Consider the following 25311-nt stretch of genomic DNA (forward strand, 5'->3'; position numbering starts at 1 on the left):
GTTTGAGACAGCTTGTATCCATTTCACTGACACATCACTATCTCATCTATGGAGACTATTTTAGTCATGATATTAATGAGCTCTTGTCCATCATGGCTTACCAGTGTGAATAAGCTGATCCTGTACCTTCTTTGAGTGCTTGCTCCTGTCCATTCTGCATTTGGGGGGTGGGGGGTGTGCTCATCCCATGCATTGGTGTTGGAAGGTTTTCCTTTAGCAGTACTCTAGAGATGTGTCTCTAGCAACCCCTCAAGTGCCATCTCCCAGATGCAGTATAAGGAGCACTGCACACTCCCCCCTCCAACTACTTCTTGCCAGCAGTGATGGTGGTGGAACACATTGTGCTGCAAGTAATGCTGCTGCTGTTCCTTCAACAGTTTTCTGTTTTCAGATAGTATTACTTCTAAATGGGGAAACTATCAAATAAAACAATCCATGTCAGTCCTGAACTCTGCCCTGGGTTGGGGCATGCCTTATTCCTCACTCCTTAAAACTACTGAGAGTTACAAAGGACTTAAGCAACTCTCATAGGAGCTGTTTACATTGTCTGGATGAGGGCCACATTAATGAAAAGTGCAAAATTTGCAAATATTTTGAAGTATGGACTCAAAAGGAGCAGGACATTTGTCTGCATGGTATCCTTATGGAGATGGCTCTTGCCCTGGCACTGGAGTGGTGGTCTTGACTCCCTACTGAGCACCATAAGATCAGTGTGCAGCATGCCAGTGGTACCTCTGATGAGCTGGCTCTCCTTGCTACCCACAGTCCCAGCTCAAAATGCCAGGACAAACAGTAGGACCAATCTCCATCCTCCCTCAAATAGAGGAATAAATATGGATATGAGAGAGGTTCCATTTTGGGCAGCTCCCTATTCCTCTTTGGGCCCCAGCTCAGACGGAATGGAGTAGTCTAATCCCCGTGGCATTGGCCTCCCTACAGGATGGGGAAGACCTTAGTCTTCAGGTGTAATCTACACCAGAGACCCAGCAGGTGGTTCATGATTTCATGTCAGCCTCTGTGCTGTCAAGTCAAACCCAGGCAGCACCCGACTCATGGAGTAAGTTTCCACTTGGACCATCATGGTCCTTACCTTACCAGCACCAGACTAAATTGAGAGAGGTGTTGAAACAATTCTCCCTTGCAAGCAGTCACAATATATGCCGTGACAGGCAAGTCCTGCTGACCCCTTTGTAGCTCTCTGGCTGGGTTCCCAGACACAGGGTGTCTAGGCACAGTTCCCTGGCACAAGACCACCAAACTTCAGAGATGCACTCCTTCCAGTGCAACCATGGGCACCCTGTTTTCCTTAGTACCACATTCAGGACCATTCCAGGGACGGATACCCATATTTGCATAGCGTGTGTTCCCATACAGACACCTCTCAGCAGTGGACCTCTCCTGTCTCTGTTACATACATACACATCTCATAGAGCTGGAGGGGACTTCAGGAGATCATTGTGTCCAGTCCTCTTGGCAAGACCAAGCACCATCCCTGAGAATTTTTTTTTTCATCTGTTTGCCCCAGACCCCTAAACAGCCTCCAAGGTCGCCTCCTGGTCCTGCTCAGCTTTACAGAACTGCTTGTGAAGTGTACAACATAGAGTGCTGGCCCCCGGCTGTCGCAAGTCACAGCAGGTCCTGTGGGAGCTGACTTGCATGACAGTCAAGGTCTCTTGACACGGCTCCAGGCAAGAAGCAAGGTACTTTGGAGAGGACTACTGTTTGGTTGTAAACACTGGACAGGGGGAGGTTGTTCCCCCAGCCTAGTATTGACCTGGGCATTGGTGGGGCTACTACCTTCAGCAGAGGTATCAAAACCAGAGTATTAGCCTCAGCCACAATGGCTGGCATTATGGTACCAGTGTCAACCCTGAGAATTCATTCAGCCTTCTCCAATGGCCCACTTAGTAACTGAAGCCTCAGAGAAACCAACTGCCACTCTCTCCCAACCACCTAGGATTGCCTTGATGGTAGTGACTCCAGAGACCCCTCAGTGCAAAGCAGAGTATGTCTAGGGATCTTTGGATCCAGTAGTGGCAGCACTCAAGTATAAGCTGAAACATGGAAATTTACATATCTCATAGAGCTGGAAGGGACCTCAAGAGGTTATTGCATCTAGTCCCCTGCATTTGCAGCAGGACCTGTCACCATACCTGACAGAATTTTTTTTTAAATCTAACCTGCCCCAGAAACTTGAGACCCCCTCAAGGATTGAGTTCACAACCCTGAGTTTACAGGGCCAATGCTCTAACCACTACAATATCCCTCCCACTCCCACAATATCTGGGACATCTTACTTCATCCTCTCCCTACAAGGCTATCATGGATTAACCTCACCCCATTTCCTCAGAGGTTGCAATGGCTCACCAGGAGCTACTAAGGTGGGTTGTCTACAACCTGAACTTGAATCACAGAATACTAGAACTGGAAGGGATGTTAAGAGGTCATCAAGTCCAGTCTCATGCCCTCCAGGCAGGATCAAGAACCATCTCCAATGATGGGAGATTCCACAACTACCCTAGGCAATTTATTCCAGTACTTAACCACCCTAATATTTCCTAATGTCCAACCTAAATTTTTCTTGCGGAAATTTAAGCCCATTGCTCTTTTCCTGTCATCAGAGACTGAGGAGAATATTTTTTCTCCCTCCTTCTTGTAACACCCTTTTAGATACTTAAAGCTGCTATGATTTCCCCCCACAGCCTTCTCTTTTCCAAATAATACAAACCCAATTCTTTTAATCTCTTGTGATAGTTCATATTTTCTAGACCTTTCATCATTGCAGCTGCTCTTCTCTGGACCCCCTCCAATTTCTCCTTATCTTTCCTAAAATGTGGTGCCCAGAACTGGACATACTACTCCAACTGAGGCCTCATCATGGAAGAGTAGAGCAGAAGCATTGCTTCCCATACCTTGCTCACAACACTCCTGTGTTACTGCATTCCAGAATCATTTTTGCTTTTTTTGCAACAGTGTTACATAGACTCAATCTGGCTCTGATACACTCTGACCCCTGGATCCCTTTCTGCATCTGCAGTACTCTGTCCTAGGATGTCACTTCCCATTTGGTATGTGTGAAACTGATTGTTCCTCCCAAAGCAGTGTAGTTTGCATTTGTCCTTACTGAACTTCGTCCATTTTTCCTCCAAAGCCCTTGCAACTCTTTCCAGCTTGGCATCATCTGCTATCTTGAGCCGTGTCTACACGTGCACGCTACTTCGAAGTAGCGGCACTAACTTTGAAATAGCGCCCGTCACGGCTACACGTGTTGGGCGCTATTTCGATGTTAACATCGACGTTAGGCGGCAAGACATCGAAGTCGCTAACCCCATGAGGGGATAGGAATAGCGCCCTACTTCGACGTTCAACGTCGAAGTAGGGAACGTAGTCATTGCGCGTCCCGCAATATCGAAATTGCGGGGTCCTCCATGGCGGCCATCAGCTGAGGGGTTGAGAGACGCTCTCTCTCCAGCCCCTGCGGGGATCTATGGTCACCGTGTGCAGCAGCCCTTAGCCCAGGGCTTCTGGCTGCTGCTGCTGCAGCTGGGGGTCCGTGCTGCATGCACAGGGTCTGCAACCAGTTGTCGGCTCTGTGGATCTTGTGCTGTTTAGTGCAAGTGTGTCTGGGAGGGGCCCTTTAAGGGAGCAGCTTGCTGTTGAGTCCGCCCTGTGATCCTGTCTGCAGCTGTGCCTGGCACCCTTATTTCGATGTGCTACTTTGGCGTGTAGATGTTCCCTCGCTGCACCTATTTTGATGTGGTGCTGCGCAACATCGATGTTGAACATCGACGTTGCCAGCCCTGGAGGACGTGTAGACGTTATTCATCGGAATAGCCTATTTCGATGTCTACACATTGGAATAGGCTACTTCGATGTAGGCTTCACGTGTAGACGTAGCTTTGATGAGTGTACTCTCTATGCCATTATCTAAATCACTGAGGAAGATCAACAGAACTGGCCCCAAAACTGACCCCTGTGGAACTCCACTTGTTGTTCTCTTCCAGCATTGACTGTGAACCATTAATAACTACTCTCTGTGAATGGCCCTTCAGACTCACTCTTCAACATCTTTTCCCTTGGGGTACCAACTACAGAGGGGTGGCCAGAATTACTAACACCCTTTGATAATATTTTCTCTCTAAAAGGGGTGACAGGAAGTATTTTGTACCCTCCAGGGAGCAAGAGTACTTACATATTGACAGACTCTAGAGCTACTGCACACTGTGGGCCTTTTTACACCAGAGCCTGCAAGGATCTGGTTCATGCTGCAGCAGTCCACAGGTTTGGGAGTCAATCCTGATCATAACATTTCTGGAAGAAGGGCCAAGTATGCAAGCACTGGGAAAGCCATCACCTGTCCCTCTCACATCATTTGAGAGGGAGGCGGAATCAGGTAATCAGTAGCTGTTTTGAGGATGCACTTGAAGGTGACCTTCCATTCTGTCATGCATCAGGCACCCCTGCTTTTTTCCAACTGTCTCCCTCTCTCCCTTCCTGGGGGTGCATAACATGAGACCAGTGGTCCCCAGCATGGTAGCTGCGGTGTATACCTTCCAGTTTATTTCTGTCCCTCCATCCTACGCTCCCTCTGTCCCATCTTGTGAGCATCCACTTGCTTAGAAGGAGCAGGGCCTTCTCCAGGTGGGAGTCATGGAGGTCCCCTTTCTCAGCGAGGCAAAGGGGTTTTAATTCCACTATTTTTTTGATCCCAAAGGCTTGGGTCCATGAAGTATGTCTATACCCCATGGCCATCTGCAAAATCTCAGCTGGTAACTGGAAGTTCTGTGTATCTCCCTAGCCTCCATCATTTCTCCCCTCAATCTGGAAAACTAGTACAGCACCCTCTATTTGAAAAACACCCGCTATCAATTTGCAATGCTGCTGTTTGTTTTTAACATTTGGTAATCCATGGCCAAGTTTGCAAACTCACTGCCAGAAGAGCCTAGGACGGAGTTCCTAGCTATTCCTGGTTCACTACAACCAGTTGGGTTATTGGGCATTTTGAGGGTGTGCTCAAGGGTGACCTTCCAGCTTGTGTACTGGATCCAGCACCCTTTCTTTTTTTCAACTGCTTCTTTCCTTTCTTCCCTGCTTAAGCCTCTATAACATTGGACCTGTGGGTGCTCACCACACTAACAGGGGTGTATACCTTTTAAAGTATTCCCTCCTGTCACCTCCCAGTCCCTCTTCAGGGATCCTTATGTCCATCTGCACTCTCAGAAGGCAATGGGCCTTCTGTGAGGGAGTAGTGGAAGAAGTCCTATAATTGATGGAGATGGTTTTATTCCCATTAGTTTTTGATCCGAAAGCTCGGGGGGGAGGTGTCCCTACACCCTATCCTTGACCTCCGAACCTCAAGAAGTATCAACAAGAACTTGAAATTCAGATGGCTGCTCTCTTGCATTTCAATATGTGTGTTGAGTATATATACACAGCTGAGAGGCATGGCCACAAACGGTGCTACAATCAATTCAACTGGTACGGCTAGGGGCACAGCCTTCTGGCAACTATGAATGTAGCATGTGTGCACACAAATGGACTTGAGTAACACATGGAATGGACTTAAGTAACATCAGAACAACAGTTACAGGGAAGTAACTGTTCTTTCCGCATCATCTTCCTCCACCATCATTGCTTCCTTTGATTTGGGAGACTAGTACAAAGGCATCAATCTCTTTGCAGTGCAGAAGCCCCAGAGGGGGAATGTGACACCTCTTCCCCTCCCCTCTGGAGTGTCCCTTTTCTTGAAAGTTCAAATATGGTAATCTTAGTCATCATGTGGAGGTTTGAGTTCCCAGCCACCAAGCTGCCAGTGAGCCAGAGCGACTATCTGTGGGGTGCTAACCCATCAAAATAGCTGTGATGAGAGCCCTAGCTCTGAGTGAACACTGTGCCCTCCCAAGCCTGGTTATAGAAACAACCTGGTCTGTGAAAGTGAGAACATAGAAATGGGAGGCTCTGCTGAAGCTGGGAGGAAGTGTGGGTGGTGGAGGGGATTGAAGGATAGGGGGTCCAGCTTGTAGGAGGAATCCTGCAGACTGTACCTCAGCCCAGTGCTCTTCACTGTTTTAAAGATGGGGGCCATTCTGGGGCGAAAAAAAGCGGTGAGTGTGAGCACCAGTGTGTGGATGCAGGGGTGAGGGTGGACCCAGGGGTGAGGGGTTCAGAGGGCAGGAGAGCATTAGAGTTTTGTTTTTCCATAACTTTATCAATCATTAACAGATTGGGCTGAAATTTTCAGTCAGTCTTCTGAACGATCTGCTTCTGACAGAGTAGGGAAAAGCCATTGTTTTGCCCCCGTTAAAAGAACCTGCCACTCATTTCAGTGAGGCAGCGCAGAGTTGGTGGGGGCCACAACATGCCATGGCTGCCAGCGAGGTACTTTGACCCCTGCTTGGGAAGGGGAGGGGGGAAGGGGGGAAGGGGCCCACCCCCCCTCCCGCGCTGGGGCGACCACATTGCCCTGTGGCAAACACGGGGCCCTGGTCTCCGGGCATGGAGCGGGGCTGCTGTCCCATGTCAGGGCTCCTTGGCGCTGGGGCGGCTGCTCCAGGGTGAGGCAGCGAGGATGGGGGTTTTGCAGCCTCCAAGGGGGAGGCAACAAGGGAGTGGAGGGTGGGGCTTCAGAAACCCCTGTGGGGGGGGGTTCAAAGCCTCCCAGCAAGGGGACCAGGCCATGAAGCAGGAGCTGCCTCCCTGAGGCGTGGGAGGCCGGGGAATGGGGCAGCCGACCCCTAGAGGGGCTCCCGGGCCGCGGGGGCTGCCACCCCCAGACGCGGGGTGCCAGGAGCTCCGCCAACTACGGGGCGATTTGCCCGTTTCCTTCAGAGGGACAGCTTAGTACGGGCGTCCCGGTAAAAACGGGACGGGGGGTCGTTACCCAGAGGGGACCAGCTCGCTCCGCCGCGCTCCCGTCGCTGAGGGGGGCAGGCGCCTAGCGGGAACCGCCCGGCCCGCGTCTCGGCAAAGCGCGCGCTGCGCGGCGAAGCGACGCCTTCGCTCGGCTCCCGCAGGCGGCGCTCAGCCGGCGCGTCGTGCGCAGGCGCGCCGGGCCGTCTGCACACGGCACCTCCCCCGCCGGCCTCGCCTGGCCCCACGCGTGCAGTTCCTCGCCGGGCCGTGGGGGCGCTGTCCACACGCATGCTCCCGTTTTTCCCCCGCTCCCCCCGCAGACGCCGCGCTACGTGTGGGAGCGCAGGCTCGCGTGCCGTCATTGCGTCACGTGCGTGCGTGCGTTTGGCGCGCGGCGGCTGGCGCTGGAGCCCGCTGGCTCGCGCGGCGGCGGGATGGCGGGCGCTGGGCCGGTGGCGCAGGGCCTGAAGGAGGCGCTGGTGGAGACGCTGACCGGTATCCTGTGCCCGGTGCAGGCCGTGCGCGCGGCCGCCGAGGAGCAGGTGAAGGTACTGGAGGTGACTGAGGGTGAGTGCAGGGCCGGGCCCTTTCCTCCAGCGCGGACCCCCGGGGCTCGGCCGCGGGCGGTTCCCTACGCGCGGGGACAGCCGGGCCCCTGGTCACCGCCCAGCTTGCCAGTGCCGTACCCAATCGCTCTGCGAGGCCGGCCGGGCCACGCCGGGAGACCCTTCCGCTCGCCTCGCCCGGGCTGCTCCTAGTCTGGGGTGCGCCCGCCCCCGGCTGGCGGGGGCCTCAGCACCGAGCCCCGGTACACACTAGCTGCCGCCTCATAGCGCGTCTCCCCTCGGCCTTTCCTGTTGTACAGCGCTCTGGCTAGTCTGCGTCCGAGGCTCTGCTTCCGGAGGGAAAAGGGGTTTCCCGTCTCTTCTCTCCTGTGAGAACGGGGCGTTCTGCTGCTTTTCCCTTTCTCCCTGAGCTGCTTTGAGGAGTTTGTTTCAAGCCGTGTTTCTGCCCCCCTCCTCCTTCTCCTTTACTAGTGCACGTGGTTTTTCATTTATGTAACTCAGTCTGGCTTGGGAGCCAAAAGGAAGAAAGGGTTAATTGTCTTCAAGCACTAATTCAAGAGCGAGCTTCAAAAGATGTAGATGTGTATAATTTGACGAAAGAGAATTAAGTCTTTAATATTTAAGTGGTGTAATTAATGAGGCCTCTTGGTTTTCCATTGTGTGAAAAATCAATATTAAGAACAGGAACGTGTAGTTGTTATGATTTTCCTTGTACTTCTCTTACTAGATTGACTTTTCTGTAAAGGTTAGCCTTAGCACTTGGGACATTCGTGTAATCTTTAAAAATGAAGCAGTATAAAAACTTTGTGTCTGTAGTACCAAAGGTTTTAGGCTTCAGATCAGCTTTGGTATGTGTGTTAGAATTAAATGCTCTTATAGGTGCAAATAACGTCAAATATGAACACCATTTTTTCAACAGAATAATACACTGAAAATCCATTTTTTTCCATGGTTGACTTTATAACCGGAGAATTTGCCTGCAAAATTCCCTGTGAATGTTGAAGGCAAAGGAGAAAACTTAGTCTTTACTTTAACTTTAGTTTGTGCTCTCGATTTGATGTCTAGATTAGATGCTGAATCTGAGACTTTTATTTTTCAATCTTTATTTAGCAAGATATAGCTAGATAGGATTCCTGAGACCCTTGTATTAATCTGGGAATTGCTAGCTAGTCATAGAGGGAATCATACAGCCAAAGACTCAAAGGTGAAAGAATGGTTAGCTAATTTCTAGACATTGTAGTTTTTTCTTCAATGTATTTTGTCTGTATGGATCCCAGTGTGCTCCTACTATTGCCAATTATTCAGAGCTAATGCATGCAGGGAATTTGAATTAGACCTGTGCTTACATCATTCTAGTTTTGTTGCTTAGGGCTGTGCAAAATGTCATGCCATGCACAGTATGATCCAACCCTAGTGTAAATGTGGTTATGTTGACAGAAAAATTATGTTGTTGATCTAGCTATCACTTTTTCAAGAGATGGACTATCTTCACTGACAGAAGAACCCTTCTCTCAACTTAGGAGGTATCTACTCTACAGTGGTAAAGCTGCATTGCCATACCTGTGCTGCTGTAGTGTCTGAATGATGGAACTGATGTTTTTGGGACTGCTCTAACTTATATACCATTTGGGGATATAGAGGAGGCAGGATAGAACAGATGCAAGACTATTCAGGATGAAGATGAGTTCCAAAGCTTCACATGTGATGTGTTTGTATGCTTTAACTATATCCATGTGGACCAAAAAAACCAAACAAACAAACCTCAACTACGTTACTGTAAAGCAAGGAATCAGTATTTTTTTAAAAAAGTTCTTTTAAGACACTGTTCCTTTTTGAAATTCTGTGTGTTTCTGTTGTGCTTCAGACACTTGCCCTTAGGAAAATCAACGGCTAGTCTTGTGAAAATTGTTACAGTTCTCATAAGGCTCAAATAATGCTACATTGCTCCAAAAGGAGATGGAATGAGATAAATGAAACTGGTGCATCATATTAAATAGAGCTTCATTTATTTTCACTTTGCACACCTTGAGTATCTTTTAGCAGTGACTTCTGTTCTACTGTGCGGTGCTTTATTTTAAAACCACCCCGATGGCAAGTTCTGTGTATGTATGCTTATAGACAATGTATGGAATTAATGAGAAAGCAGTGGAACTTAGGGTTTATTCCTGTAGGGTGCATGTAAAGAGGATGGAGTGACTAGGTCTGCGTCACATTCACACTCTCTTCCAAAGCATTATTCCTCTTTATCTCCTCTTAAGCAGGCATTGTGGCTGCTCTCCCTTGCAAAGTCCTGCTCCACCTCAAAGAAAGGATTGTCATTTTAGCTAGAGCAAGGTCCCTGTTACCTATTCCTGCCCCTAATCTGCGAGCAGCTGTCATTCGTCTCCTCCCAGTCTGACTCTTTCCATGATTTCATACGGAAAGCCAGAGACAAGGTGAGTGGTTGTTCGCTGTTCCCAGCCCATGAGAGCTGCAGAAAGCAGCCCAGACCAGGTCACCACTTCCTGCACTTCCCATAGACTGGGAATAGTGAACTGCAGCCAACGGGAGTTGTGAATGGCTGTACCTGCAGACCCACAGATAGATAAAGCGTCTGGTGGCTTGTCAGGGCTCAGCCTGTCTGAGCCGCTTTTTGCTCACCCCTGTTCTAGAGTTGAGATTATAGACAATTTGCAAATTTAAGGAAATTAACTTTGAAATGCAGTAGAATGAGCAGCACTTAAACCTCTTTCATGTTTGTGTTTCTTAACAGTGGGAGAAGCCATTAGTAATTGGCTCCAGTTCGCTGAAATCAGAGATTATGGACTTGTTCTCTGCTGTTCAAATGGCTGACTGCAATTAGTTCTTTGACAAGAAACCATGGCTTTAAATTGATACTTCTCTCTGTAGAATAGATAAGGTGCCCTTGTGGGAGTTGTACACCCGCCTTCTTTGCAGCAAATACTGTATATATGCCCTTGAGAGAGAAATCTTCAAAGGATGTGAAGCTCATTGGGTGAAACTGACCTCCACTGAGGACTGCCTGAGGACACAGGGAGTATTAAAAAACATTTCTGGTGTGCCAAATCTCCTTTTGTGCTCAGGACATGAATATGCTGAGCCTGAGGATTGTCTTGCTTTACTGGAGAGGCTGTTCATTATAGCCAAGAGTTAAGTTTCTGAGCTTATCCAAATAAATGCCTCTAAGGGCTATGTCTACACTTGCCCCCTCCTTTGAAGGGGGCATAGGAATCAGGCTGATCTGAGAATACTGATGAAGTGCTGCGATGAATAAGCAGTGCTTCACTAGGCTAATTCTCCCTGCAGCAACTTTGAAGTGCTGGCATGCCGTGTAGCCATGGGCACTTTTGAAGTGACCACGCTACTTCAAAGTGCCTGTGGCTACACGGCATACTGGCACTTCGAAATCTGACACTTTGAAGTTGCTGTGGGGAGAAATAGCCTAATGAAGTGATGCATATTCATTGCTGTACTTCATTGGTATTCTCCAATCAGCCTGATTACCATGCCCCCTTCAAAGTAGGGGGAATGTGTAGATATAGGCATTGAGAAGTTCTTTGGTGGGTTTGTAGGAAAATACCACACGGTAGTTGCTCCAGTGGGTCCTATGGGAACTAATGTTTATAAAATTTCAGCTACTAAGGGATGGTAGCTTAAATAACGTAGAGGGTGTTATGTGGAATAATGCTAATGATTTTCTTCTTACCCTGCTATATGAACACTATCACACCCACAATGACACTTCATGTTTTCAGCATACTCTATTTTAACTGAGTTTCCATGTAGTTCTTATTTAAATTTCACTTTAAATTGTTGCTTTAACTCTTTCAGGGAAAGAAGAAAGCCCTTACATAATCATTCTTTTTTTCCATATAAGCCTAAGGTATTTGTAAATAATGTTTAAGTTTTGGAATTATTGCCCATAAGCAAAGCTGACCTAACTGTGACTTAGTGAGCAGTAATTTTTATGTAACTAAGAACCCAAGCCTCATTTGCTCACTGTTGGGTAGAGGTGAAAAACTAAATTCTCTGCAAGTGTGTTGCCTGCAAGAGCTTTTAATTTTAATGCACTTCACTCTTTATTCAAAGCCAAGTCTCTTTTTAATATAGGTAATCTAGATTCAAGTTATGATATTACAGCTAGAGGCCACTGCTTCAGTTTCATTAAGGTTTTGTTTTCTGTTAAAAGGGTGATTATTTTAAGTGCTCAAAAATCTGCATGCGTACTTGGAATGATCCTCGAATTTGGTGTGCTTAACAGAGATGCAAGATAGGGTTAGTAATACTAATGTGGGGTCATTTGGGAAGGGTTCATCTAAGACTCCGCCTGTCCCATCCTACCAGAAATAGTTGGTACGCACCGCTGGGGAAACCACGGTTCTCATCAGCCCCAGAACGTCTTAGCTGCTTGACATCACAGGCGGTGTTTGGTAGCCATTACTGCTTTAGGCAAGCAATATTGTAAACGTTACTGAGTGGAGATTTAAGCTCTATGGGTATGTTCAACCCTAACATTCATGCATCAAACAAATTATACTCTGTATGTGCAGAGAGAGGGTTTCCAGCCAGCCTGTTTTCAGAGGATGTGGGTGGTTCAAGGATATGTGCTATGTGTGGAATTTGAAGCTTACTCGGGCACTCTAGGATGGAACAGACCATTGATAGAAACCTGAACATTAACATGCAGTCATGTTACTACCAGCTGCCTTGGTCAGAGATTTTTTTGCTGGGAGCAAGTGTAGTCTGAATACAATGGAACATTCAGTAGGTGCTCTGACTGTTTTTGAGAAGAACAATTTACTCGTACAAATGATTATTGGGAGGGGTGGGGAATGAATGGGATGGCTGGTAGGAGAGGAGAGGCATTATGTGACACAGAGGCAGGTTGCAGGGCAACTGGAGAATTGGAGTCAAAATGCACTTGTGAGCCTCATTTTCTTCCTTGTGCGTGTTCCCAGATCTCAGGAATGACCTGTCTGCTTCCCTCTCCCTGCCTCCCTCATGTGCACTGTAATCTGAGTTTTCCTGCTGCTCTGGGACTGTCAGTCACATGTGTGCCTGGATTTGGGAGGGACCCTTTTAAGTCACTTCGGCTTTCTCTGCCTCAGTTGTCCTGTGGTGTTGATTCTGTGACTGTTAAGGTGCTTTGAGACCTGCTGATTAAGAGCTAGGTGTAATGGCTCAGCTGCAAACCTAGACAATAACTACAATTACCTAAATGACCACTAATTCCTACCAACATGATTTTTCTTTCTGTTCAGAAAATCAGGAAATTCACTGACATACTTTGTAGTGTTTTAGAATGCTGAATTCAAAATTCAAATTTCTGAACACCAGACAGTACAGTCAAGGTACACGTCCATTCAACCTTTGCTCTTCCTGCTTAGAGTGATTCCCTAGCATGCACATTTATATATAAACTTATGCTCTACTTTTGTATTGTATGGAGCAGTAGCTGCCCACTCATACAATACACAAAAACTGCACTATGCTTAGACTACATCTACATACATACCACCCCTCCCAATAATCATGAGTGATATGAAAAAAGTAAATAAGGAAAAGATGTTTACTTGTTCCCATATCAAAAGAACTAGGGGTCACCAAATGAAATTAATGGGTAGCAGGTTTAAAACTAACAAAAGAGAGTTTTTCTTCACACAGTGCATAGTAAGCATGTGGAACTCCTTGTTAGATGAGGTTGTGAAGACCAAGACTTTAACAGGGCTCAAAAGAGAAGTAGATAAATTCATGGAGTTAGGTCCATCAGATATTAGCCAGCATAGGGAGGAGTGGTGTTCCTAGCCTCTCTTTCTCAGAGTTTGGAAATGGGATGTCATGAGTAATCACTTTTGTGATTACTTGTTCTGTTCACTCCCTGTGGGACATCAGTCATTGGTCTCTTGAAAGACAGGAAACTGTACTAGATAGAACTTTGGTCTGACCCAGTTTGGCCATTCTTGTTATATTATGATTTACTACACTGTCTACATAGCACTGAGTCAATGGAAGACTCTCTCATTGACTTACCTTACTCGTCTCATTGTGGGTACAGTACTAGGGTCAACTGGAGAGTGATCAGAGGTTGATTTCCGGGGCTTCACTAGCTCTGCCTAATCAGTCCTGAGTGTTTGCACCTCAGGCTGTAGTGTATCTGTAACCATCTCATCTGTTTAATTTTACAACTTCATAACCATTATGTACACAATGTCATCTAAGGCTATACTTTCATTTACCGTTCATTAAGGTCAAAGGCCACTCATATTGCACCTAACTGCAGACAGTCACCCTTGTAAGAAGATCCTGGTGCCTGGCAGCCAGGCAACTTACACAATGCAGCACTTAAATGAGGCGTACTGCTTCTCTCAAGGTACACATGCACTGTTGCCTTTGATTGCACATGGAGAAGGTAGGGCTCACATTTCCCTGTTCTCCCCTCCTACTAGTGCCTGATACCACAATCATAGCTTGAAAAGCTCTCCAGCTAATCCCTTCATCACTCAGACTATAACTAGAGCTAATAGTGAGTGCAGTTGGAGTGTTTGAATATAACCAGACTGGTTATGGCTAGTTTCAGAGTGCAAAGCTAAGCTCGTGTTAGCTGGTTTTCATTAGAATTTTAGTGAACTCAAAGGGCACGGGGTAGTTGATACAAATTTATGGTTGTCTGGTGTTTATTTTGGTGAGTAAATTGCCTGTGTTAACTTTGTTTTACAATAGCATGGGGTTTAGATACAGCCTTACTTTTACAAATGTGAGATTATGCTTTGCCTACCATTTTTTTAATAAGTTGGGAAGACTATTCCATCTCTCAGTGCTGTTGGCACAGGAAAACTCTTGCCATTTCATGTGCGGGGAAGCTCATTTCCTTAAACACTTGTATTCCAAGTAGAGCATAGGTTATCTACAAGTCTTTTCCAATTCACTCTGTCTCAAGACAAAACTTCTAGCTGACTGCAGGAGTACCCCAGTTGTTGTTCAATCTCAGTAGATCTCCACATCGTCCAAGGTCTTCCTCTTTTGTGTTTTACTTGCTGGTTCCATGTGAGAGCTTCACAGACTATGCTGGATGATAGTTTTCGGAGAGCATGGCCTAGCCATTCCCCTTTCTTCTCTTGATTTGAATGTCAGTCCCATTTTGGTCACTTTTGTGGTGTACTTCTTGAGCTTGAACTTGTTTTATTGTGACCAGATGGTGGTCTGAACCAACATCTGCTCCTCTTCTAGTGTGGACGTCCTGCATTGATCTTCTGAAAACTGCTGATGCAGATGTGGTCGATCTGGTTTTTTTACTGATGGTCCAGTGAAACCCAAGTGAACTTATGAATCCTTTGTGGAAAAACACTACCACCTATCACCAGTCCATTGAAGAAACAAAAGTCACTGAAGCACTCTCCATTTTCATTCATGTTACCTCGGCCATCTTTTCCCATGCTCTGTTCTCTGCCTTTATTTATGCTTCCAATTCTTGCATTGAAGCTGCCCACCAAAATCAAGATATCCTTCTTTGCTTTCTGGTTCACAGTGCTTTGTAGTTTCTCATAGAAGTCTGTTTTACATTCATCAGCTGCTTCATTGGTTGGTGCATAACATTGCACCATCAGTACCTTCCTCACTTTGATATAGAATCTGGCTGTGATGATGCATGATGATACTGCTGTCCATTCCATTAAAGCAGAAGATACCTCTATTGATAACATCCAACTCATGCCTTCTGTGTGTGGTGCACCCTCTTTTCCATGTCCTGAGTAGGTAAGTGTTTCACTTGTTGTCAGGTGTCGCTGCCCAAGTAGTTTCTATCTTGTCTCACGCAAGGCCAGAATTGCAAGCTTGCAAGATCTCTGCTGCAATCTGTGCTGTCTTCCTCACTTGATATGTAGTTCGAACATTCCACGTACCAAACTGGGTAGTTGTCCTGGGTCAGAGAAGGGTCATTTTCTGGGCAGCTTCCTTGCAGTTTTCTGTACCACACTTCATACTCATTCTGTGTGAATTGCTAACTCCTCCCAAGACTTGTGTAGTTGTAGTTTCTTTGTAAGTGTTTCTGTAATTTTTGTTTGTTTTTTGTGGATAGGGTTGTTAACCCTAAGCCAACTCCTTCTACCTTGGTGACTGGTGATCCAGATTTGTCTGGTCTCTCTCCTTTGATCTGTCCCGTTTTGGTGACCCTTCCAGGAGCTGTAGCTCCCGCTGGTATAGTTCTCCAGGTCACTAAGACACACAAGCCACCTTACCATGACAAGGAATGGACTCTGGGGTGGAGTCGGGAAACTAGATTTGATTTATTTTGGCTACTGAACTAGTGGGAGAAAATTTCTCATCTCAAAAACTTAGCAATTGTTTTTTGCCTGGCTGAACACTGGGAGGCAATAGCACAAAAATATGTACCCACTTGGAAGAATGTAGATATTGATCAAACTCTATGCATCAAATTTGCATGGAAGGCACTTCTATAATGTGAAGGGCAGCAGCAGCATAAAACTCAGTGGTAAATCTGTTTGTGACTCTGTACCCCATATTCACCATAGGAATACGATTATGACATAATTGTGATGCATTTTGTACAAGATATGTAATATAAAATGTCCATAGAAAAGTTATGGTTTGTCAAATATTTTTATTTTTGAGTATTATGAATGTGAATGTTGTGTTTTGTGTTTCAAATGTACTTGCACCTCAGTAATACAAAGTTTTATATATGGTCTGCCAGCACACTGTGAATGACCTCTTCAAGTTGAATGGCCCGTCAACAAAAACAGTGGGTTATAGGGAATTCTTATCTTTACCTGATGAACTGTGCACTGGACACTTCAGTCAGCTTATGGGAAATGGCTGTTGTGATCACCAAAGCAGGGGAGGGCATATGACTAACCCACATGATCCTGACCTGCATTTTAGTGCCTCTGTTTTTGCACCAACTGGGCTAGGGTAAAGGGGATCCGACCACATGAAAGAAGTTGTAAAAGGGAGCCAGTGGGCTTCGCTTTCCCCACAACTCAACACCTGGAAATACATCTGGAAGAACAAAGACTTGAAACTGGGGGAAGCACTTTTCCCCTGCAGGCAAGAAGGAATTGTTGCCTGTGTATAAAACATCTACAAAGTGCATGTGCTATCTAACGGGATGAGACACTCAAATCTTGTCTAGTATATAAGACTTAAATTGAAGTTTCATTTATTTCTTAGGTAACCATCTTTGATCAGTTTGCTATTGCAGTAAAAGCTGTGTTATCCAGCACTGCTTCAACTGGAAAGCTCTATTAACTGGCATTTCTGATATCTCTCAGTACACGTCTTCAGTCTATAGTAACCAGGACGGTACTGTCCAAAAAGCACTCTATTTTTATTGAAAAGAGGTGGAAGACGAGCAAGTTGATACAAGGGATTTATTTGAAAAAGCAACTTCCAGGGTGTATCATAGGGTCATTAGATTCAGCAGGTGCTCAGGTAAATAAAGTGTTTGACGGCCTGCTGGGGCTAACCTTGGCAAACTGTGCCTGGCCTGTGGTCTGCTTATTGACCACCTCTGCACTATTCATTTATTTGAGAGAACTCGTTACTTTTGTCAGGGCAGCATATGTTGAGTTTTTGGCAAAAACAGTAGCCCTGAATAATTTTATTTTTCTGTCCTATGTAGAGTGTTGGTTTCCTTCAGTTGAAGCAGTGGTACCGTTTTTACTTGTCAGATAAAGTCTCCCTTTTGGAGAACATGAATAATGTTTTTTATGTTCAGTCTTATTGTGCCATATGGAGAGAATTTGATCTGTGTTCAGTGGAGGACATTTAAATTTCCAACGTTTCATTTAGTATCTGTTAGATGGTTTGGCTTGTTAGTGTTGAAGGGTTTACTTGTACTTGGGAATAATGTTCTTGGCAGATGTTTTCCATAGAAGGCAAAAATTAGGCTTCAAAAATGTGTTGATAACCAGGGTTTGGTGGGCTTACTTAAATGTATTGGTTTTTTGAGCATTTCAGTTTTTCCTCCCATTTTTGTTGCTGTTTATACAATTGTATTAGCAGTTTTGGATCTTTGCCTTCCATCCAGTTCTTCTGGGCCTTGTGAGCCTCTGGTTGGGCTGTTAATTTGGTAATATTTACCTTGATGTGTAGTAATTTTCACTTCTTACATAGGCTTTGCTATACTAGTTCGGATTTAGTCACAGAGAGGTAAATGTGTTAGTCTGTATCTTCACAAAACAAAGATGTTCTCTAGCACTTTAAAGACTTAACAAAATGATTTAATAGGTGACGAGCTTTTGTGGGACAGACCCACTTCTTCATGTCTGGAAATTCTGATAAAAGTAAATTGGCACAAGGAGAATTAAACAAAGATAGAACAAAATGAAATGAAAACTGACAAATCTCCCACCTAGGACAGAAGGAGGGCAGCTAATGGAAAAGCGGGGGGAGAAAATTACTTACTGTGAGTGTCTATTAAGTGAGTTGCCTGAGTCACTACAAATATCAGAGAATTGGGAAGCTGTCCTTGTAATGTGTAAGGTAATTGCTATCGTGATTGAGACCCAGGTGTAAAGTGCTGAACTTGAGAGTAAACTCCAATTCAGATGTCTCCCTTTGTAATCTGTTAGTCTCTCTAAACATCCTGCATCCTAAAACAAAGAGACAGGACAGTTTCCATGCCTTTGATAGTCATAGTGACCGTGGGCAACTTATTTAACTTAATAGAAACTTTCAGTAAGCAATTTTCTTCCCCCTCCTCTCCCACCCCTTAGTCGTCGGTCCTGTCTTATGTAGCTGATTTGTCAATTTTCATTTCATTTTTTCCTATCTTTCTGTTAAAAGTAAATTAGAATGACAGGAATTTGTCAGAATTTCCAGATCTGAAGAAGTGGGTCTGTCCCACGAAAGCTCATCACCTAATAAATCATTTTGTTTGACTTTATAAAATGCCAGAGGACTGCTTTTTAGTTTGGATTTAGTCTGCCATTCTGCCCACAGAATTGTTCAATAGCTGATCCTTCAGAGGAAGGTGAAATAGGTTCTTCGTGCATCTATGTTTCCCTACTGCTTTGCCCAAGGAAAAATTGTTTGCTGACTTCCTATGATGATTGGTTGTTCCTGGACGCATTACATTTAATTATATTTCTTCGTGTGCTCAAGTGCAAGTAGTGGTACAATCCCCTTAACTTGGAGTCAAAAGCAGAAGTTTCTTTCTGGTTCTCATCTGAGGTTTTCTGGATCTCTTCCAGTATAGTGTAAACATTGGCCTTCTGCAAAGGAGAGCCCTCGGAGGATCAAGACTCGCTCCTGGGCATGTGGTGTTCACTGAGCCTAACTGATGGAGCCTGCGCTTGGATAAAGGCCAGTTGTGCAGTTTTTTTTTCCTATTAGCCACGTGTTTGGTTCCACAAATACTCTTGTAAACACCTTGCAGTTGCGTGTCTAAGGTGTATGCCACTAGCCCACATGGCTCCATAATTCTGCTAAGAACTCCCATGGAACATGTCAGCATCCTGTGGGTGGGAAGCCCCTCCGCTGCTGAGGATCTCTTAAGTGCTAAACAAACACCCAGTCAAAGTAGTGCAATAACAGATTCCTTGGAAGAGGCATAGGTTGGCTATACTAATTTATACTAGTCATCAAATTTTGTTTCTTCTTTTTATGTAGTGTGTGCTTCAAATAAAAAGGCTTGCAAGGAGTGGGATGATAGGAGGTTCAGGTGCTTGTGATTAAAATAGCAAGAAATGTGAAGGCTAACAGATTTAAAATGAGACACCTGTATGGTGGTGTTACACTCTAAGTTGGAACAAGGATTTAAGCTTTGCATTTCATAGAAGAATTGGTGATAGTTGCATAGTTAGTTTAATTGTTTTAAGTAGAAGTTTGTTGTGCAACCAGAAAGTTTTACATTATAATTGGAACACTCATTCCTAGAATGCAAATATTATTAGATGTCTATGGAAGGCATGGCTTTGACTTGTGGGGTGCCACAAGAGACAATTGTTATTGTTTGCTAATCACTTTAAAGTAGAGTGTGGGGAAGAGACCTAGAACACTTAAAATTCAAAAAATCAAATAACTTCATTTAAATTTTTTCCAAATTCTCTCTCTACGTGTTCCTAACAACAAGAAGAAAAGCTGTTAAGGTGGAGTTAAGGTTGAGATTACATACATTTTACCATTATAATATTACTGCAGTTTTATAGTTATGCCCCCAAACAAGGTTTATTAGGTATGGAAATTCAAAGTTACAGTTAAAAGAAATACAAATATGTGAAGGTGGACAAGTGAGGCATTAAAGAACCTCAGCTCTGTTCTGTAATGATGCCATAGGAGAGAACCTTTTAAAACCAGTTTAATTTACTTTAGTGAATTACATATAATAAAATGCTGTAAGCACAATCATCTTATTGCACAATAGCAATTCAGGGCAGAATTGAAGTTGTTTAACCTAAGATTAAACTTTAAAATACGCGCACACGCACACCGCCCCCCCCCCAGACTCTGCATTCAGACATTGGTAATACTAATGTCTGGGATAATTACAACAGTCTTGGAGGGGTTTTCCCCCTTTAAACTATTCATATTGTGGCAAGGTGCCTCTTTGCCTTGGTTCCAGACCCTCACCTCTGATCCCCGACTGAAGGGTCTGGGCTGTGTCTACCCCTGCTGTTCTGGTTGATGTCTGGTCTCCTTCCTTCCTCCTCTTGCTGCCAGTGCTGTTGGCCTGGCTGGGAAGCCCTGACACTCTTCCCTCCCCAGCTCTCATACGGGCACTCTCCTGATTTCTGATCTGCTTTTAACTTCTTACCTTCTGCATAAAGTCTCTCAACTCCACCACCAGCTTTCTTGTTCTCTTCCCAGCTCTGTTTGCCTCTGCTGCCTGCCTTCAGTCAGATCAGCTGGCCCTTGTTAATTGATTGCTGCTGCCACACTCTGCTGCCTCAACCTGGAGCTTAATTAGTTCTTTCCGCTCTTTCCCTAGCCCAGGTTGGGTCATGAGCTGCCTTCCACCTGGATTCTGCTGACCTGACCCTGTTACAATATATACTGTCAACATTAACACCAGATTATCAGTTTTTTGTCTAGAACTTTCCCTGATTATTTAAAGCCTCATACAAACATGTCCCAATGATGTCTGCCCTGTGATCTATCCAGTGAGTTGAAGATGTAAAAAATACTAATTTTTATTTTAAAAACTTCGAGCCAGATTTCCTGTTATGCTATGTGGTCTTTGCATGACTGAAACAGTGCAAAGTATTTGCAGCAAACTGAAGAATTTACTTATAAATCAACTACAAATTGTTAACTGGGATGGGGTAACTTTTTTATATTTTAATTGGGAGGGGGAATCTATAAACTTCTGGGGTATGACATTCTGAAATTTCTATCTTAGTTGTAAAGAAATTATAAAATTGGATGTAGCTGAATGTTTAGGGACAGACTGGATAAAAGGATTGATGAGAGTGGGATGCTGTTGGGATGACTAGGAATTACCAGGGTTTGGGATGGGTTGAGAGAAGGCTCTTGAGGAGTAGGTGTGTTCAACAGTGATGTATTGGTGTGGGAAAAGGTGAGGGATGTGTCCAGCAACTGGAGAAATAGAAGGCTATGTGTAGCATACCTGTGCTGAATGAACCTGGTGATATTCTGAAGTAAAAGAGCTTTCAGCCATACTTGCTTGCATCTGTTTCTGTTGATTCACACTGACTCAGACATTCAAGGTTTTAGAGTTACAATTCTGGAATCTATTTATATAAATTCACCAGTGACTGTAAGTTTATATGCCTTTTTGACCAACTCTTCAAACTGTGGTAAAGCTCTTTAGGATAACATCTAGTCCAGTTTTTCCCTTTCTTCTTTGAGAAGCTGTCAGTTTCTTTTCACCCCCAAAGTGTGTCACTTCAGGGTTGTTTAAACTGAGAACTGTCCTGTGGTGTAAGCAGTTTGTTTCTCATACTGGTAGGCTAAGCTGTTGTAATGCAATATTTGCTGCCTCATCTTTCACTTGCTTATTGACTTAGCATTCTTCATAAACTGCAGTTCAATATTTTAGGTGCTTGTATGTTGCATACTTAAGTTACTTACTGGACTGCAGCTCAGGTATGTATTTTCTAAGAAGCATTTAAAAAAACCAAGTCACCACTAGGGTAAAAGGACTAGATGTATAAAAGTCTTATGTTTATTTTAATCTTGGCATTTTTGTAAAGACTGCTTTCTCCAACTTAGCCCAGCAGTAGCAATGTTTGATTTTTCCAGGTCACAGTTAAGTAGAGGTAGTTTCACTTACAATGTTCTGATAGCTTTATTCTGGGTCATTCAGGGTATCCCACAGTCTTCCAAGATAGGACTTTGGGGAAACAGTTACAGGGTTTGTGTTGACAAGATTTGAGGGGGTGCTCTTTGGTGGTCAGCCCATGTTCCCTTTTTCCTCTTTTTTAACAGTCTGGTGTATTTGACAAAGCTGATGTAGGCTACAAAGGCCAAGTCAGAACATGACCTACATTGTTATCTTCTTACTATTCCTTGGCAGAGCAAAGCATCTCTCTTGAATTCTTGCATTTTTTTTACTGTTCCGTTGGTCTTGAAAAATCTCATAATACTCACATGCAAAAACATCTCGCCCATAGCTGTTTGAAAAAAATTCTTAGTATAAGTTTGTAGGTTTCTGAGTACGGTCAAGAATCTTGCTTTTGCAAATTATTTTCTAAGGGTCTCTCTGAGGTTGCCCTTATCTGATTTATCCTCAAAGTTATTATTTCTCTAGTCAGCCTTTAAAGGGCCACATGCCGTTTTGGGGGGGAAAAATAATGGTATGCTTTCAAACTGCCTATAAAATAAGCATCTCTCACATCATGGGGAACTCAAAACAGATTGCTCCGTTGTTAAATGTGATCTTGCAAGTGGTATAGGTTCCTTGAGTTTTGCTTCTCCTCATTGGAGTCTAGCTCCCTGTGGTCGTTATTTTATTTTTTTTTTCTTTTCCTCTTGCTCCCTGATCTTAGTGGAGCTTTTGGAGGAGAACCTCCGTGCCTGCTGGGCTCCTTGATTGTGGAAGAGGGAAACAGATATTATTCTCCAAAGGGAATTTATGGTGCCAAAAAGGAGCCGTGACGCTAGGTTGTGATTTAGTACTTTGAGATTGTTCTTCTTCTTCTTAATCATAATGTAAAATGAACATGGAACAGATTGAATGGATTCCAATTTGACTAATAGACAGGTCTCAAAATGTAATTGTAAACAGTGTCAGTGAGCAGGTGTGTTTCCAGTGGGGTCTTCCAGGGATTGGTGTTGGCCTACTGCAGTTGAACATTTTTATCAATGACTTGGAAGAAAATATAAAATCCTTACTAATAAAATTTGCAGATGAGACATAAACTGGAGGAGTGATAAATAAGAAATGTCACTGATATAGCGTGACCTGGATCGCTTATTAAATGCTGTGTGCAATTAAACTAGATGCGTTTTAGTGCGGTTAAATGTGAATATATACATCTTGGAACACAGACTGCAGGTTCTGTTTATGGGATTAGGGACTCTATCCTAGGAGGAAGGGACTCTGAAAAACATTTGGGGACAGTGATTGATAATGGGCTAAACCTGAGCAGCCAGTGTGCCACTGTGGCCAGAGGAACTAATGAAATCCTAGGATGAAACAAACGGGGAAATCTTCAGGATTAGTTTCATTGGGACTGCTCCTGGACTGCCCACAAGCCACGAACAATCTAAAAAGGGGTCTGGCCAGAGTGGTAACTCTTTAATGTATTTCAACATCCCAGGTTGACTTTTTTAATAAAAAACAATTTAAGCAAAAACTAATTCACGCATTTTCTCAGAATAAAATATGTTGTTTTGCCCATTGTAACTCTTATGGCCTTTTCACTGAGAAACCCAAGTGTTTCTGTCTGGGTGGTTGCACCAGAGCTCTTTCCATAAACATTTACCCAACTTGGTTATTACTCTCTGAAACTAGCTCTTGGCATATGTGCAGCAGAGGTTTGTTAAAGGTTGACAGTTTAATTCTCCAAAAACTTGGTCTGTGTCGAGTCTGTCCATCCCAGAGCTGCAGTTGTTCCTGGGGGCCACTGTGGTGTTCAGCTCTGAAACTGAGATCAGAGAATCTCTCTCCTGTGCTGTCAGTTATCACTCCTGCTGGTGCCCAACTAGTAGGAATAGGAGGAAGTAGTTTTAATGTGAATGTGTGGAGGACTGAGAGACCGAGCTAGAGGGAGACAAAGGCAGAAAAGGGAAAATAGGTAGAGAAGGGCAAAAGAACCTGTGCTTTAGAGATGGGGCTGGGGGAAGAGCAGTGTTTCTTAAACTGTGGTCTGTGAAGAAGCTCTCGAATGTGCTGCAAGTGTTTAGAAAAATAGTGATATATATTTTCTTCATGAAAACCAGATACAGTGTTACTTCATTGGTGTGATATCTGATTAAATTACTTCATTTTGGTTTTGCTACATATGTTGCTGTTTGGTTTTTTTTGGTCTGACAACAGTTTTTCTGAAGAAAATGTTCATAGGTGTTCTGCATAAAAATAGTATTTTAGTGTTCCAAGGTCTCAGCTTTTCAGAAATACTGCATTAGAGAAGCAAAATAGCACAGACTCCACAAAATCCATTTTTTTCTTTGCACATCACCATTTAAGAATTGTCGGAGGTAGAAATTTAAACTGAAATTAGTCATACAAAGCACCCAATATAAAATAGTAAACATATTTACTTGGCAATTCAGATTAACTGGCATCAGAGCCTTTCCTGGGCCTCTTGTTCATTTGTACACATCTGTTGAATTGGATCTTATTCTTCCCAATCTCATCATAGATTAGCTAGGGCTGTAATTTCCAGTGTATGCCTCACATTCCATTCACAAATGCACACAATCTGCTTCTGACTACATGATGTGCTCATGGCGACTATGGTAACTTTACATACCATAGTAATAGGAAAATATTGTTAAATGCTGTCTTTTAGTAGATTGCAGCATCTGGAAATGAGGAAAAATGGAATACTGTGATCATACTGCTGTCTGTGGACCACTGGAGGAACTTCTTTATGGACTGTTCTCTACAGAACTTGCCATAGCTTCATTTTTGTATGTGTTTCATGGTTTCTGTGCCTAATAACATTTGGTTGCACACAGGTCTCTAGTAACTTGACACCTTCTTTTGTCAATACAGTCTTTCACTTTTTATAAAAAAGCAGTTGCAAAAAACCTCTAACAGAGGGAAATAGGTTACTGTGAGGAGGAGTGGAATATGAGGTGTCAGTTGGATGCATGTAATTGAGCTGAGAATTTACTGTCTGGGTCTGTCTTCTCCTTCATGCATATCTCTCATTTTGGAAGACATTGTGCCTTCCAAAAGATGCAGGGCAAAATCCTTTTTGTGATCTGTGCTGTGATGTTGGCTTAACTCTCTTGATGCTAATATTTCTATTCTTAGTGTCATTTTGACATTTTATTCTTAGTCTCATTTAAATATTCTTTCTTGCAGAATTTGGTGTTCATTTAGCAGAACTGACTGTAGATCCCCAGGGAGTACTTGCGATTCGTCAGGTGAGTCTTCCCAAGCAGATTGTAGAAAAGAGTTGGATAACTTTTCTGGTTTATAAACTACCCTTTCATGTTTCCTTTTTATGAAAAAAGTAAACTTAAATACCATTTTTCTATAAACCTAATTTATGAGCATGTAACAGTGCGAATGTTCTTGTAGTCAGGACTCAGTCACTATGTGTATAATAAACCAAGCTAAGTAATAGCTTTTTTTCTGTAACTAATATATGAGGACTGCGCAACTAGTGTGGAGAGGTGGATATAGGAAACATTGTTGGCATGCTCTGTCGAAGAGTGTTCTTGCTATTTGTGTGTGCAGGTGAAAAGTCATAGGTACTGTTTTCCAGCTAGCATTACTCCATTTTCTTGTCAAAAATCA

At 44.0% G+C, this 25311-nt stretch overlaps 1 protein-coding gene across 1 annotated transcript in view; it reads left to right on the top strand.

Moving 5' to 3' along the window:
- The first annotated feature begins 7238 nt into the window (after positions 1–7238).
- Positions 7239–25311, top strand: part of IPO9 (importin 9) — a 76917-nt gene continuing 58844 nt past the window's right edge. The window contains exons 1-2 of the mRNA XM_074977837.1: positions 7239–7419; positions 24874–24935. Of these exons, the coding sequence (XP_074833938.1) occupies positions 7287–7419; positions 24874–24935 (195 nt within the window). The 5' untranslated portion in view covers positions 7239–7286. The remainder of the gene's footprint in view (positions 7420–24873; positions 24936–25311) is intronic.

This window comes from Carettochelys insculpta, chromosome 26 (genome assembly GCF_033958435.1).
Source record: "Carettochelys insculpta isolate YL-2023 chromosome 26, ASM3395843v1, whole genome shotgun sequence".
NCBI classification, from domain to species: Eukaryota; Metazoa; Chordata; order Testudines; family Carettochelyidae; genus Carettochelys; species Carettochelys insculpta.